Source organism: Heloderma suspectum, chromosome 4 (genome assembly GCF_057233095.1).
Source record: "Heloderma suspectum isolate Gila_16-S chromosome 4, 16-S_ref, whole genome shotgun sequence".
Lineage (NCBI taxonomy): Eukaryota > Metazoa > Chordata > Lepidosauria > Squamata > Helodermatidae > Heloderma > Heloderma suspectum.
In genome coordinates, this window is record NC_139461.1 from 175,738,840 (window position 1) to 175,751,050 (window position 12,211).

The window sequence follows — 12,211 nt, forward strand, 5'->3', positions numbered from 1 at the left end:
CAAGATGATATCCCCATTCCTTGTGCAGAAGCTGGTCGGACTGGCAGTTGAATGAAATAAATAAATAAAACTGAATATTATTTTGACTCTGACAAGAGTACAGCATCCTGCTGAAGGCAGCAGGCTAGCTTAGAGTACGCAAGGCAGGCCACATGGCTCACATAGCTCTTTCACCCAACACCTCATTGCCACTTCCTGCCCCCCTCCCCAGCATCTGCTTTCTGAAGCAGCTGCATCACTCTTTCTAATGGTAGGGCCGGTCCTGCACGCAGAGGGAAAACTAGCCAACCGAACACTTGACCTCTGTTTGCGGAGGGGCTCTTTTGAACACAGTCTTTTAAATGCTGCATTTTAAAATAGGTTTTAGCAAATTCTGATAGTTTTACTTAATTTATATAGAAATTATTTAGGCCATGTTCAGACCAACATTTTTCTATCCATTATGAGAAGGGAGTGAGCCTTGAGCTTGTACACAATCTCTCTGTCCCATTCTCCCTGGGTATAAAGTAATGTATGAATTGGCATAATACCAGGTTCTTCTTTACCCAGGATCTCCCTCAGTCCTTTGTCTGTATGGATAGCAGGGTTAAAGAGATCTCTGGATCTTGTTCAAATCAGATATGGATAGTGAGGTCAAGGTGATCACTAGTTCAGATGAATCCTTTTCATAATGGGCAGAAAAATGTTTGAAGAGATCTTACACAGGGTAATAGGCTAAAATAACCAGGTAACCAGGAGGTATTCTATCATTCATTCAAGCCCCTTTAAGCAATGGTTTCTTTGCCCTTTAAGAGCCCTGAAGTGCCATTTTACATGATGATATCTTGGAAACTCTTGGCAGGTTGAGATCTCTTGCCCTTGTTTGGCACCATGTTGGCTTGTGCTCATGACTTCCATCAGCAGCCAAGCTACCCATTTAGTGCTGACTTGTTGCAGCATAGGAGCGTGCAGTGGGTGTCTGTTGCAGCGTCTTTTATAAGCATCTGCAAATTATTAGTTTACATACATTATTGTTGGCTAGAAAACTGTATAAGCTGTTGCCTCCAGAGTAAAGCGAATTAGTGTGGGTTTCAAGGCATGTTGAAACCAGCAGGGTGTTGAAGTAATACTTGTGGTTCTCAAAGTACGGGACAGGTCTCCTGAGGAAGGCGCGGCGAGTTTTGAGGGTGAATTTTAAGCTCCTCCCTCACCAATATGAATTCAATGTTGGTGTGTGTGTGTGTGTGTGTGTATATATGTGTGTGTGCTTGTTTTTAATGCAGTGGCCCCACACCACTGGAACAGGTTGCCATCAGAGGTCTGCCATGTCCCGTCATTGCCGGCTTTTAAGAAGGCCTTAAAAACATATTATTTTACCGTGGCCTTCTCTTGATATGACTGCTGCTGTTGCTGTTTTTGCTGTTGTTGTTGGTTTTATTGTTGGCTTTCATTGTTGCTTCTATTGCTATTTTATTGTGTTTATGTTTTTATCGCTATTGATATTTTAACTGTTTTTATGTATTTTATTGCTGTGAGCCACCTTGGGAGGGCTTCTGTAAACCTGTACCTGGTTGGAGAAGGCTGGTACAAGTTGACCCTAAGTGATGAGGTATGTTATATCCTCCAGATGGAGGTTGCTATAAATAAATCACTTAAGGTGCAGTCCTAGGCTTGTCTAGACAGAAAAAAGGCTACAGCTCCCAGCATGCCCCAGCCAGCTATGGCTGGCTGGGGCATGCTGGGAATTGTAAGCCTTTTTTTCTGTCTAAACATGCATAGGATTGTGCCCTTAGAAACTATGTATCTCATACTACTGCACACTATGGCTTGGTTGGGTTTTGTTTTGCTTTTGTGGTGGCAGAGAGAAAATAATCTGCCTACAGGGAGCATTTTATATTCCAAGTTATCACTAAGCACTGGCTTAGTATTGGCTCATCTTTCAAAGGCTTAACATTTGCTCTTCTTTGCATCTTGGTTTTACTGCTTGATTTTCTTTTGCTTCCCTGGAAACAGTCCCACCTGCAATTAAAGGAGGAAATATTACCACTGAGGTGTCAACATTGCTAAACAGCATAGTCAAGCTGGAATGTGAGACGAGGGGGATCCCAGCTCCTACAGTAACATGGTATAAAGATGGGCGCCCAATTATTTCTAGCCCACAAGCCCTTTATTTGGAACAGGGGCAATTCCTTCAGATTCCTGGTGCTCAAGTCTCCGATTCTGCTAAGTACATCTGTCAGGCAACTAATGTGGCTGGGACAGCTGAAAAAAATTTCCAACTGGATGTCTATGGTACGAAGAGATGAGATATCATTGTGTGCTATTTGTTTGGTTGTTGCCACTTTTTAAAACATGTACAGTCACAATGCTGGAAACTGATCAGTGCAACCTGATAGCTTCTGGGCCTGAGGAAAGTGACCCTGCCTTGTCTTGACTTGAGTCCATTATTTAGCATCTTATCTGCTGCTTTTGCCTCAGGCTTTCAGCTGGTTCAGGGCTGAGCCAAATTCATATAAAGCAAAGAGGGAAGGAGGGAATTATTTGAAATAAAACATGGGTGAGAGGGAGGGGAGAGTTGAACCTCCCTCGCCACACACGTACTGCACTTTTCCTGTGAAACTGCTTCTCTCCAATCATATTCCTCCCAGTGGGGATTACTTTCAGTCTTGGGAAACATAACTGGGAGAAAGTATGGACAAGGGTTCAAGTCTGTCTCCCTCTTCCACTCACCCATGTTGAGCTTTAAATCCTCCCTCCCCAGCTATATGGGTGCTTCCAAACGAAACTTTTATTGTGCAATTGTCCATGGAATTTTGGAGGGTGAGGTCCAGCCATTGTCATCTTCAACTTGTATCCCTCCCTCCCATGTTTCCCCACTGTTTCTTCCATCTTTCTTTCTTACCAGAAAAAAATCCGTTAAGGAAGAAAATACTAAAGAGATGCACAGTGACTTTTGATTGTTAGCGCTAGAAGCACCTTTTTATGAATTTGGAGCAACCCAAGTCTTACACATTGGTCTGCAGCCATAATGTCTAAATTGGGTGAGGGAAAAGCCGCAAATGTGGAACCAGCCCTAAGTGATGTGAATGTTCAGTATTCTCACTTGAAATAAATTATTTTGCTTGTGGGGAGAAACACGATGATATCTGCCAGTGGTTTTTTTAAGGCACAATCCTATGCATGTTTAGACAGAAAGAAGGCCTACAACTCCCAGCATGCCCCAGCCAACCAAAAGGTTGCAGGCCTTTTTTCTGTCTCACATTAGTCTCACATTATGCATGTTTAGCCATGACAATTCCCTGAAAGCAGACAATTTCCTTAAGGCAGAGAATTCTCTGAACTCTAACTTCTCTGAGTTAGGTTGGAAGGAACCAAACTGATTAATTTTAATGATAGCTTTTCTGGCTTGAAAAATACATCTTTCTACCTCTCCCCTTTCCTTCCAGTTCCTCCAGTTATTGAGGGTGACTCTGAAACAATCCAGAACAAACAAGTGGTTGCTGGCAGCTCACTGGTGTTGGACTGTAATGCTGCAGGCAACCCGCCCCCCCTGCTGACCTGGCTAAAGGATGGTGTTCCTGTGAAAGCAAGTGACAACCTCCACATTGTGTCTGGTGGGAGGAAGCTGGAGATCCTGAATGCTGGAGAGGCTGACCACGGCCAGTATGTATGCGTGGCTACCAGCATAGCAGGAGAAAAAGAAATCAAATATGATGTGGAAATCCTAGGTGCGTTAAAAGAAAGAACTGAAGTATCTTCTGTTTTGCTTATTTTGCTGGTGTTACCAGATTTATATTTTCACAAAGAAAAGTGAGAGCTATTGATTTATACACTACATAATTTATTTGGCCCAAATCTATATTAAATTTGTAATGAACTGTTCCTGGCATTCTGTGTCCAAAGTTCCCTTGGATATATACCATCATAGTCAAATCCATGTCAGGTTGTAGGAATACTATGATTGCTTCCTCCAGTTTAAGAGCTTCTTCAATCACATGGGGCTTATACTGGGCGATCAAGATTGGTTGCTCACGGAAGTTCGCAGGTCCGTTACATGATGTTGTCAACCTCTAGGGCTCCTCCTGCAGTTTATGACCTTTATCCCGCTTTTTAAAAGACCAGAGAAAACACAATAAGGGACACTAATCTAATCTATCAGCTGTGTGTAATGACAGTGTTGTGCTATGATCACAGCACCATCTAGTGGCTGTAAAATGAAACATATAGAACTTGCCAAGAAAGGAAGTCCTTGATTCAAAGCATATGTCTGCCCATGTGAAGGAGCCAATCTTAATCCCACAAAGAATCTGGAAGCAGAAGCCCTGGTAAGGATGTGGGATTTGAGCCTCATGTGATGAACCCCTAAGTGTAGAGTCATTGAGCTAGAAAAATGGAAAAGTAGCAGCTTTGGGATTTAGCTGGGGAATTAATTTAGGATTGTGGGTTGGTGGACTGATGCTGCTTTGAAAGTAATTCTGTATTTCCTGTTCAATCCGTAAATAAATTGATTTATTACAGGCGCTATAAGCCATAGGTGATTTATTGTCCAAGGAAGCTTTGTAACACTCAAGAAAGGGAAGAGCTCGAAACAGTATTTTAGAGGGCAATCCTACACTTGTTTAGACAAAAAGAGTCCTACAACTCCCAGCATTCCCTAGCTAGCCATGCTGGCTGAGGAAGGCTGAGAGTTGTAGGATATTTTTTGTCTAAACATACATAGGATTGCACCCTTAAATATTCATTTAAAATACGTAAATAAATAATAAATTCTGACAGTATTTCTATCTGTGCTCCTTGATTTGCTTTCTTTCATTCTAGTCCCACCAAGTGTGGAAGGGGGAAATGACTCTTCAGACTATATTGTGATTCTCCACAGTCCCCTGGAGTTGGACTGCCCAGCAACAGGAACTCCTCTGCCAATAATCACGTAAGAGGCTGCGGTCCAGTTTAAAAAAATATCCATCAGTTACTCAGATATGAGATTTGGCTGGAACTAAAAGTTAAATATAGAAACATCTGATCATAGGCAAAAAAAGAAAGGGAAGTGGTAGAACTGTATGACCTTTCACATGATGATGTTGCTTATTTTTTTTAGTGGATATTGTTGGAATAGCAATGGCAGGGGACCACATCAAGAAAAGTTGTAAGCTAAGGGTTAATTTGTTTCAGTGTTTTTTAAAAAAGCAATTAGTAGGTGCAGTGGCAGGGATCACTCAGAGTGCAGATCTAATTAATACCTCTGAATGCATAGGAGAGCCTTGGGTGCAACCAGGAGGCACAAAGCGAGAGGGAGAATGTTGCATAGCAACCAGATGGAGCCAAATAAGTTTCCTTTTAGCCTGGTTTTCTTGTGTATAAAAAGAGGACTAACATATTTACTTTGTTCTGTAGTAGTAGTGGTTTCATTCTGTTAGAAGTCTGGTCTGATTTCATCTGCTGTTTTATACTTCTGACTGCTTAGCCTGGGGACTTTGCCTATAAACTGCTATTTACAGTTTCATTCAGTAAAAAATGCCAAACTTGTCACTTTCTGGATTAAGTCTGCTTTATTCAGCCACTTCTGCTAGCAGATACAAATAGCAATATATAATGTTCTAGTGAAGCAACTACTGTTTTCACTGGTCTGGTTAGAAAAAAATAATTATTTCAGCAGGCAAGACACAGATCTGCCTTGGATGCCTAAGGCCCCAATTAATCCTGGATGTCGTACGTTTTATTTTGTATAGGCATACCACTTCTTGTTTATATTTTATTTTATTTATTTATTTATTTATTTATTTCTATACCGCCCAATAGCCAAAGCTCTCTGGGCGGTTCACAAAAATTAAAACCAAACAACACACAATAAAACAATTTAAAATATATAGAACATTAAAACCACACTATAACAATACAACCACAATAAAACCTAGCAGCAGTGCAAGAGTTTAAAATACAGATTTAAAACAGCAAAGATAAAAATTTAGAAAGCTAAAATGCTAAAATGCCTGGGAAAATAAAAAGGTCTTCACCTGGCACCGAAAGGAATACAATGTAGGCGCCAGACGAACCTCACTAGGGAGCTCATTCCAGAGCCGGGGTGCCACAGCAGAAAAAGCCCTCCTCCTAGTAGCCACCTGCCTCACTTCCTTTGGCAGGGGCTCACGGAGAAGGGCCGCTGATGATGATCTTAAGGTCCGGGCAGGCACATATGGGAGGAGGCGATCCTTCAGGTAACCTGGCCCCAAGCCGTTCAGGGCTTTGAATGTTAACACCAGCACTTTGAATCGGGCCCGGAAATGGACTGGCAGCCAGTGCAGCTGGAAAAGTACTGGCGTAATATGAGCTCGCAGGCCAGTCCCTGTTAACAATCTTGCTGCCCTATTTTGGACCAGCTGAAGTTTCCGGACCGTTTTCAAAGGCAACCCCACGTATAACGCATTGCAGTAATCCAGACGAGAAGTTATCAGAGCATGGATAACTGTAGCTAGGCTATCTCTGTCCAGATAAGGGCGTAGTTGGTATACCAGCCTAAGCTGATAAAAAGTGCTCTGTGCCACTGAGTTCACCTGTGCCTCAAGTGACAGTTCTGGATCCAAGAGCAGCCCCAAACTACGAACCTGATCCTTTAGGGGGAGTGCAACCCCCTCCAGAGCAGGTTGAATATCACCTAGCCGGGCAGACGAACCACCCACTAACAGTACCTCCGTCTTGTCTGGATTGAGTTTCAGTTTATTAGCCCTCATCCAGTCCATTACCATGCCCAGGCACTGATTCAGAACAGCCACTGCCTCACCTGGTTTTGATGAGAAAGAGAGGTAGAGCTGGGTGTCATCTGCATATTGATGGCACCTCAGCCCACACCTCCGGATAACCTCCCCCAGCAGTTTCATGTAGATGTTAAACAGCATGGGGGATAAAATAGAGCCCTGTGGAGCCTTGTTGTTGTTCTAGCTGCAAACAAAAATGGTTGTGAACTGCCCAGAAAGTGTTGTGAACCACCCAGAGAGTTGCAGCTGTTGGGTGGCATAGAAATGAAAAAAACAGACAAAATATTTTTCTAGATTTGGTGAAAATATACTGTAGGCTTTATGTTTTCATTTTTTAAAGAGCTTTGTTTTCTTTCTCTCCTCCCTTTCTATATGGTCTAGAAAGCCAGCAGCTGAAAGGGACATTAGGTTCAAAACATGCACTCACCATTAAGGGCATGTATGCTAAGCAAAAGTATTGTTTTGCCTCTTACCATGAGGCAGGGATCTGTGGAGTCTTTGGTTAGGTGCCAGTTAGTGTGGCAAGAAGCTTCAAGGGCCATTGGGAGAAGTTATGTGGTGTGGATATAGTTCACATGGAGATATCACTCCCTCCTCTGGGTCCAGTGTCCATTCACCATCCCCCCGCCCCCCCGCCCTCTCTTTTAACTTCACCAGCATATTCACTTCCCTTCTTTTCCCTCTGTCCCCATTTTTCCTTGCATGTTTATGGTGCTTTGCCCAGCAGAGATACAACTTGTGCTTGCTTAAAAAAGAGGACATGCTCCTTGTGTCAGGCTCAAACTGGGGCTCCAGTTCTAAACCTGGAAGTTTAGAACTGGAGAGAGTTTTCTCTAGCTCAAGGGACTTGAGGCCAGCAGCAGGAGATGGAAGCTGGAGAACCTGCGGGATCTGGACTCCAGGGCATAAGTACACCACGCAGAATGCACTGCTCTGTTTACCAGGCAAAGGCAGACGAACTGGCTCCTTCCAGTTATACAGGCCTGGCTAATCCAGAGACTTCATACTGCTTGTCAGTCTTGGGCGGCCAACACAGCACCCCCTTGAAGAGAGCTCTGAGGCCTGAGCACATATAATCTATGGTACCTGACTTGGCTGCGCCTGAGATTCTGAGGCTCAACCTGTAGAGCCTGTCGGTTAGTATGTAAATATGTTAATGCAGGCCTCTTGATGCGAATGTGACATTTTAAAGATTTGCTTTCCATTCACTAGATGGTTGAAAAATGGCCAACCTATCGAAGAGGGAGATGGATATAAGATCTTACTGAATGGACGCAAGCTTCTCATCTCACGGGCTGATGTGTCAGACACCGGCCGTTATCAGTGCATAGCGACAAACAAGGCAGGCGATAACAAAAGGGAATTTGATGTGACTGTGCATGGTGCGTTATTTCTCCAGGAAGGGAAAGGGGTAGTGGAGGATGGGCGTGGGTGGGTTGACTATATTTCTTTATTAAACAGCCTTTAATATATTGTGGTTTGCTCCATACATAGGAACAGAATTTTAGGATTTTAATTGCATTGAGAAGCTTTATGCTGTTTACCAAAGGAATACAGTGCAAGCCATTGAAAGGTGTACTACTGGGTTTGTCTACTAAACCCATTCGTGTTTTGTTCTGAGTCTTTTCAGGCAATCTTCTTTTAGTTCAACTTGGATGTTGAGCAAAACTCAGACATCTTTCTAGAGTGCTCCCTCTCTCTCCTCCAGTTCCTCCTCCTGCTCCACAGTATCTAGAGCAACTGCCTGGTATCCTATTGTCGTGGCATTGTGAGTTCCCTCAGCAGCAGCAGCCGATGCTATGAAGCTGGGACAGGAGGAAAAACACAACATATTTATTTATTTATTTATTTATTTATTTATTTATTGCATTTATACCCCGCCTTTCTCCCTCTCGCAAGGAACTCAAGGCGGCTTACATTATCCTCCTCCTCACCATTGTATCCTCACAACAACAACCCTGTGAGGTAGGTTGGGCTGAGAGTCTGTGACTGGCCCAAAGTCACCCAGTAAGCTTCCATGGCCAAGTGGGGACTAGAACCCGGATCTCCCAGCTCCCAGTCCATCACTCTCACCACTACACTACACTGGCTGTCTTTTGACATTAGGACATCGATGTTGTCCTAGTATATATCTTCTGGACTGGGAAGAGGGAATTAAACACACTGTTACTATTTTTGGCAGGGGAATTAGATATTTCCCATTTTCACTTGCAGCTGCATGATTCACGTATAATTTTGTTTGGCCCATAATGTAACCATTAAAAAGATATTCTTTTCACTGGCTCCTACGATCAGATAACTATATGCAGGTCTGTAGTAGCTAGATAACTCACAAGAACTAATCTGAACAATTTGAAACAGTTCAGAGAAGTTAAATAATCTTGTCCAATATTATATTTGTGCAGCTCCTGCATAAAGTTTTCTATTGATTTTTGTAGTCCCTCCAACAATCAAATCGACTGGGCCTCCTGAGAGATCTGTGGTGATACACAAGCCGGTAACCCTGCAGTGCATAGCTAATGGCATACCCATCCCTTCCATCACATGGTTAAAAGATGGCCAGCCTGTAAACACAGCTAGAGCAAATATTAGAGTAAGTATCAACATCTAGTTCATCTATAGCTTTAAATACAGACACCCATTGCCATGATAGTACTAGGGCATCGGAGATACAAAATTAGTAAGATGATAGGGCAGAATTCTATTTATGTAGGACGTTACAAGCTTTTGTAACTCTTTTTTTTTTTTTTTTGCATGGAACTCTTATGCAGAATAAGGAAAAAAATCTTTTCATATAAAGAGAGCCAAGATGGTTGACAGTGCAAATATTTTAGACATTTCAGAGATACAGACTCTCCCATTTATGCTTGTTTTCCTTTCCAAGTACATATAATACATTTTGTAGTCGGGCTTAAAAATTAATACAATTTGAGGTAAAGGGTGGGAAGCAATGATCTATGGTAATGGACACGTAAGACTGACCCAGGAACTGGAATCTAGACTTTGGTAATCAACAACCTCTATCTCCTCATAACAAGCCAAGATAAAAAAATGATGCCCTAAATTATCTAGCTAGAACAAAGCATGCATTGTGCATAATTTATCCTAACTGCTGAACTGGAATTTTAGTAATAGAATTTTGGATTTTTGAGCCCAAAATCCAGACAGTAACCATTCATGGTTATTGTTGTAGCTTGGAAGGAAAATGTGACTTTAAATTGTGCATATATTCTATTGGAAATTTTAGTGGCTTCATTCATCATTCCAAAGGTGGCTTGCCTTTTTGTTTGTTTGTTCTTGAGCAGCTGGAATCTTCAGGGCGCATTCTGCAGATTGCCAAGGCCCTTATGGAAGATGCTGGCAGATACACCTGTGTAGCAACAAACGCAGCTGGGGAAGCTCAGCAGCATGTTCGGCTGCATGTATATGGTAAGGGCTTTCCCGACTCTGACAGGCCGCTCAGTGTAGCCGGTTGGTTGGTTGGTTGGTTGGTTGGTTGGTTGGTTGGTTGGTTGAAGCTACTTCTATACCTCTTGACATCCCAGGATTTCAGAGTGGTTTACATAAAAATACAGATGATACAACATAAAAACCCATATAAAATCAATATAAAACAATAAATACCGAAACATTACAACAAAAGTAGTAAAAGAGAGCAGTGTCATAACTGATTACAAGTCAGGGAAAGCCTGAGTGAACAAATGCATTTTCAAGAGGCGTTTGAAGCTCACCGCAGTTTCCGCCTCTTGAAGCACATGGAGAGTATTCCACAGAGTTGCTGCCACTACTGAGAAGGTCCGCTTACATGCCATTGCCTGGTGATACTCTGTTGGTTTCTAATTGCACACATGTCCATTTTTCTGCTCAGTTCTTCTAATTTTGCAAACATTTTAAATACTTGTGTTCACTTCTAACACCACCAGTAAGTTTTGAGTTTTACCCTTTCATTCTTATTTTACTTTATGTTTTTATTTACAATATTTATATACTGCTCCACATCAAAAATTTCAGAGCGGTGAACAACAAGGTAAAAGAATAAAACCCCATAATTAAAACAAAACATTTTAAAAGAACAAATTCTGAACATAATAAACCGCTGCTGGTCACTCAAGGAAAGCCTCTCTCAATAACAGTGTCTTCAGGAGGCACTGAAAGCAACACAACATTGGCACCTGCCTGACCTCCAAAGGCAGGGAGTTCCACAGGAAGGGGGCCACCACACTGAAGGCTCTTTTCCAGGTGGACTCCAACCAGGCCATAGGTCCATGTGGAACCACCAAGGACATACCCTCTGTTGACCTCAGTGACAAGGCAGGTTGGTAAAGAAGAAGGCGCTCTCTCATGTATCGTGATCCCAAGTTGTTTAGGGCTTTGTACACTAGTACTAATACCTTAAACCTGCCCTGGTAGTGAACAGACAGCCAGTGCAGTTCCCTCAGCAAAGGAGTTACACACTGAAAAGGGGCAGCTCCCAACAACAGCCAAGCTGCTGCATTCTGCACTAGCTCCAACTTCCAGACCAGCCTCAAGGGCAGCCCCACATACAGCACATTGAAGTAATCCAGTCTTGCAGTTACTAATGCCTTGTCACCTCTATAAACATTAGTTTTGTGACTGAGCCCCCAATATTGTGAAGAGGTGATTGTGAGCCTGGAGATTCAGGACAAGTTTTGATGCAACCTGTTCTGGATAAAGGATGTGATAAGGGAAGCTGACTGGGAACAATGACTTCCACAGGCATCCCTCAAATGCTGTCTAACAAAAATGGCTGATAAGAGAGCCCTCCTGCAAGATGGAGAGGGGGCATATTTTATCTTTATCCATTTAGGCTGAGATTGCCAGCTGAGCTTAATTCCTTCGCACAGTATGACTCAAAGTGATTCCTGTGACCGAAAACTGTAATGTAAGTTCTGCCCTATCAAATACTTTTGGAGTTGATACAACCATGGTTGTATCGTGTATGTGGGTCGGAAAGCAATTCTCAGTTATATTCAGATCATGTGACCCAACAGACTGTTCGTTGCAGAAAAATTACTGTTTTCTGTGCTCTTTTCCCAGAAAAGAGAGAGGCTGGTTCTTTTGGAGAATCTGCCATCTTTCAAATATTTTGGAAGGTAGCCCTTTAGCTGTGAGTCAGATTTCCAGTACACTTTGGAAATACCTCAATTGTTTCTGTGGGTCAACTTAAATCTGACCCGATGAATTTGACAGATATAAAAAGTGGTTCTGATAAAGGTCCAGAAAGGCCCTAGAAAGTGCTCGGCCTGCCCAGAGATCCTTCTTTGATGATATGTAGCTAGGGATGTTGGAGAATTCTGCCACGGACTCCAGTGAGGCCGGATTCTTTAGAATCTGCCCCCCCGGAGTCCATGGTGGAACGGGGCAATCCCCCCCCCAAGGAATCCCCCTGGGACGGAGCCTACCTGGTAGCGGCTGCGGCGGCTCCTCTTCTGGCCGCTGCAGCCGCAAATGGGAGCCGTCGT

At 42.9% G+C, this 12,211-nt stretch overlaps 1 protein-coding gene across 1 annotated transcript in view; it reads left to right on the top strand.

Annotated features, from left to right (window-relative positions):
- Positions 1–12,211, top strand: part of HMCN1 (hemicentin 1) — a 349,376-nt gene that overhangs the window by 200,311 nt on the left and 136,854 nt on the right. The window contains exons 31-36 of the mRNA XM_084848192.1: positions 1,993–2,271; positions 3,426–3,707; positions 4,798–4,906; positions 7,941–8,110; positions 9,167–9,321; positions 10,034–10,157. Of these exons, the coding sequence (XP_084704318.1) occupies positions 1,993–2,271; positions 3,426–3,707; positions 4,798–4,906; positions 7,941–8,110; positions 9,167–9,321; positions 10,034–10,157 (1,119 nt within the window). The remainder of the gene's footprint in view (positions 1–1,992; positions 2,272–3,425; positions 3,708–4,797; positions 4,907–7,940; positions 8,111–9,166; positions 9,322–10,033; positions 10,158–12,211) is intronic.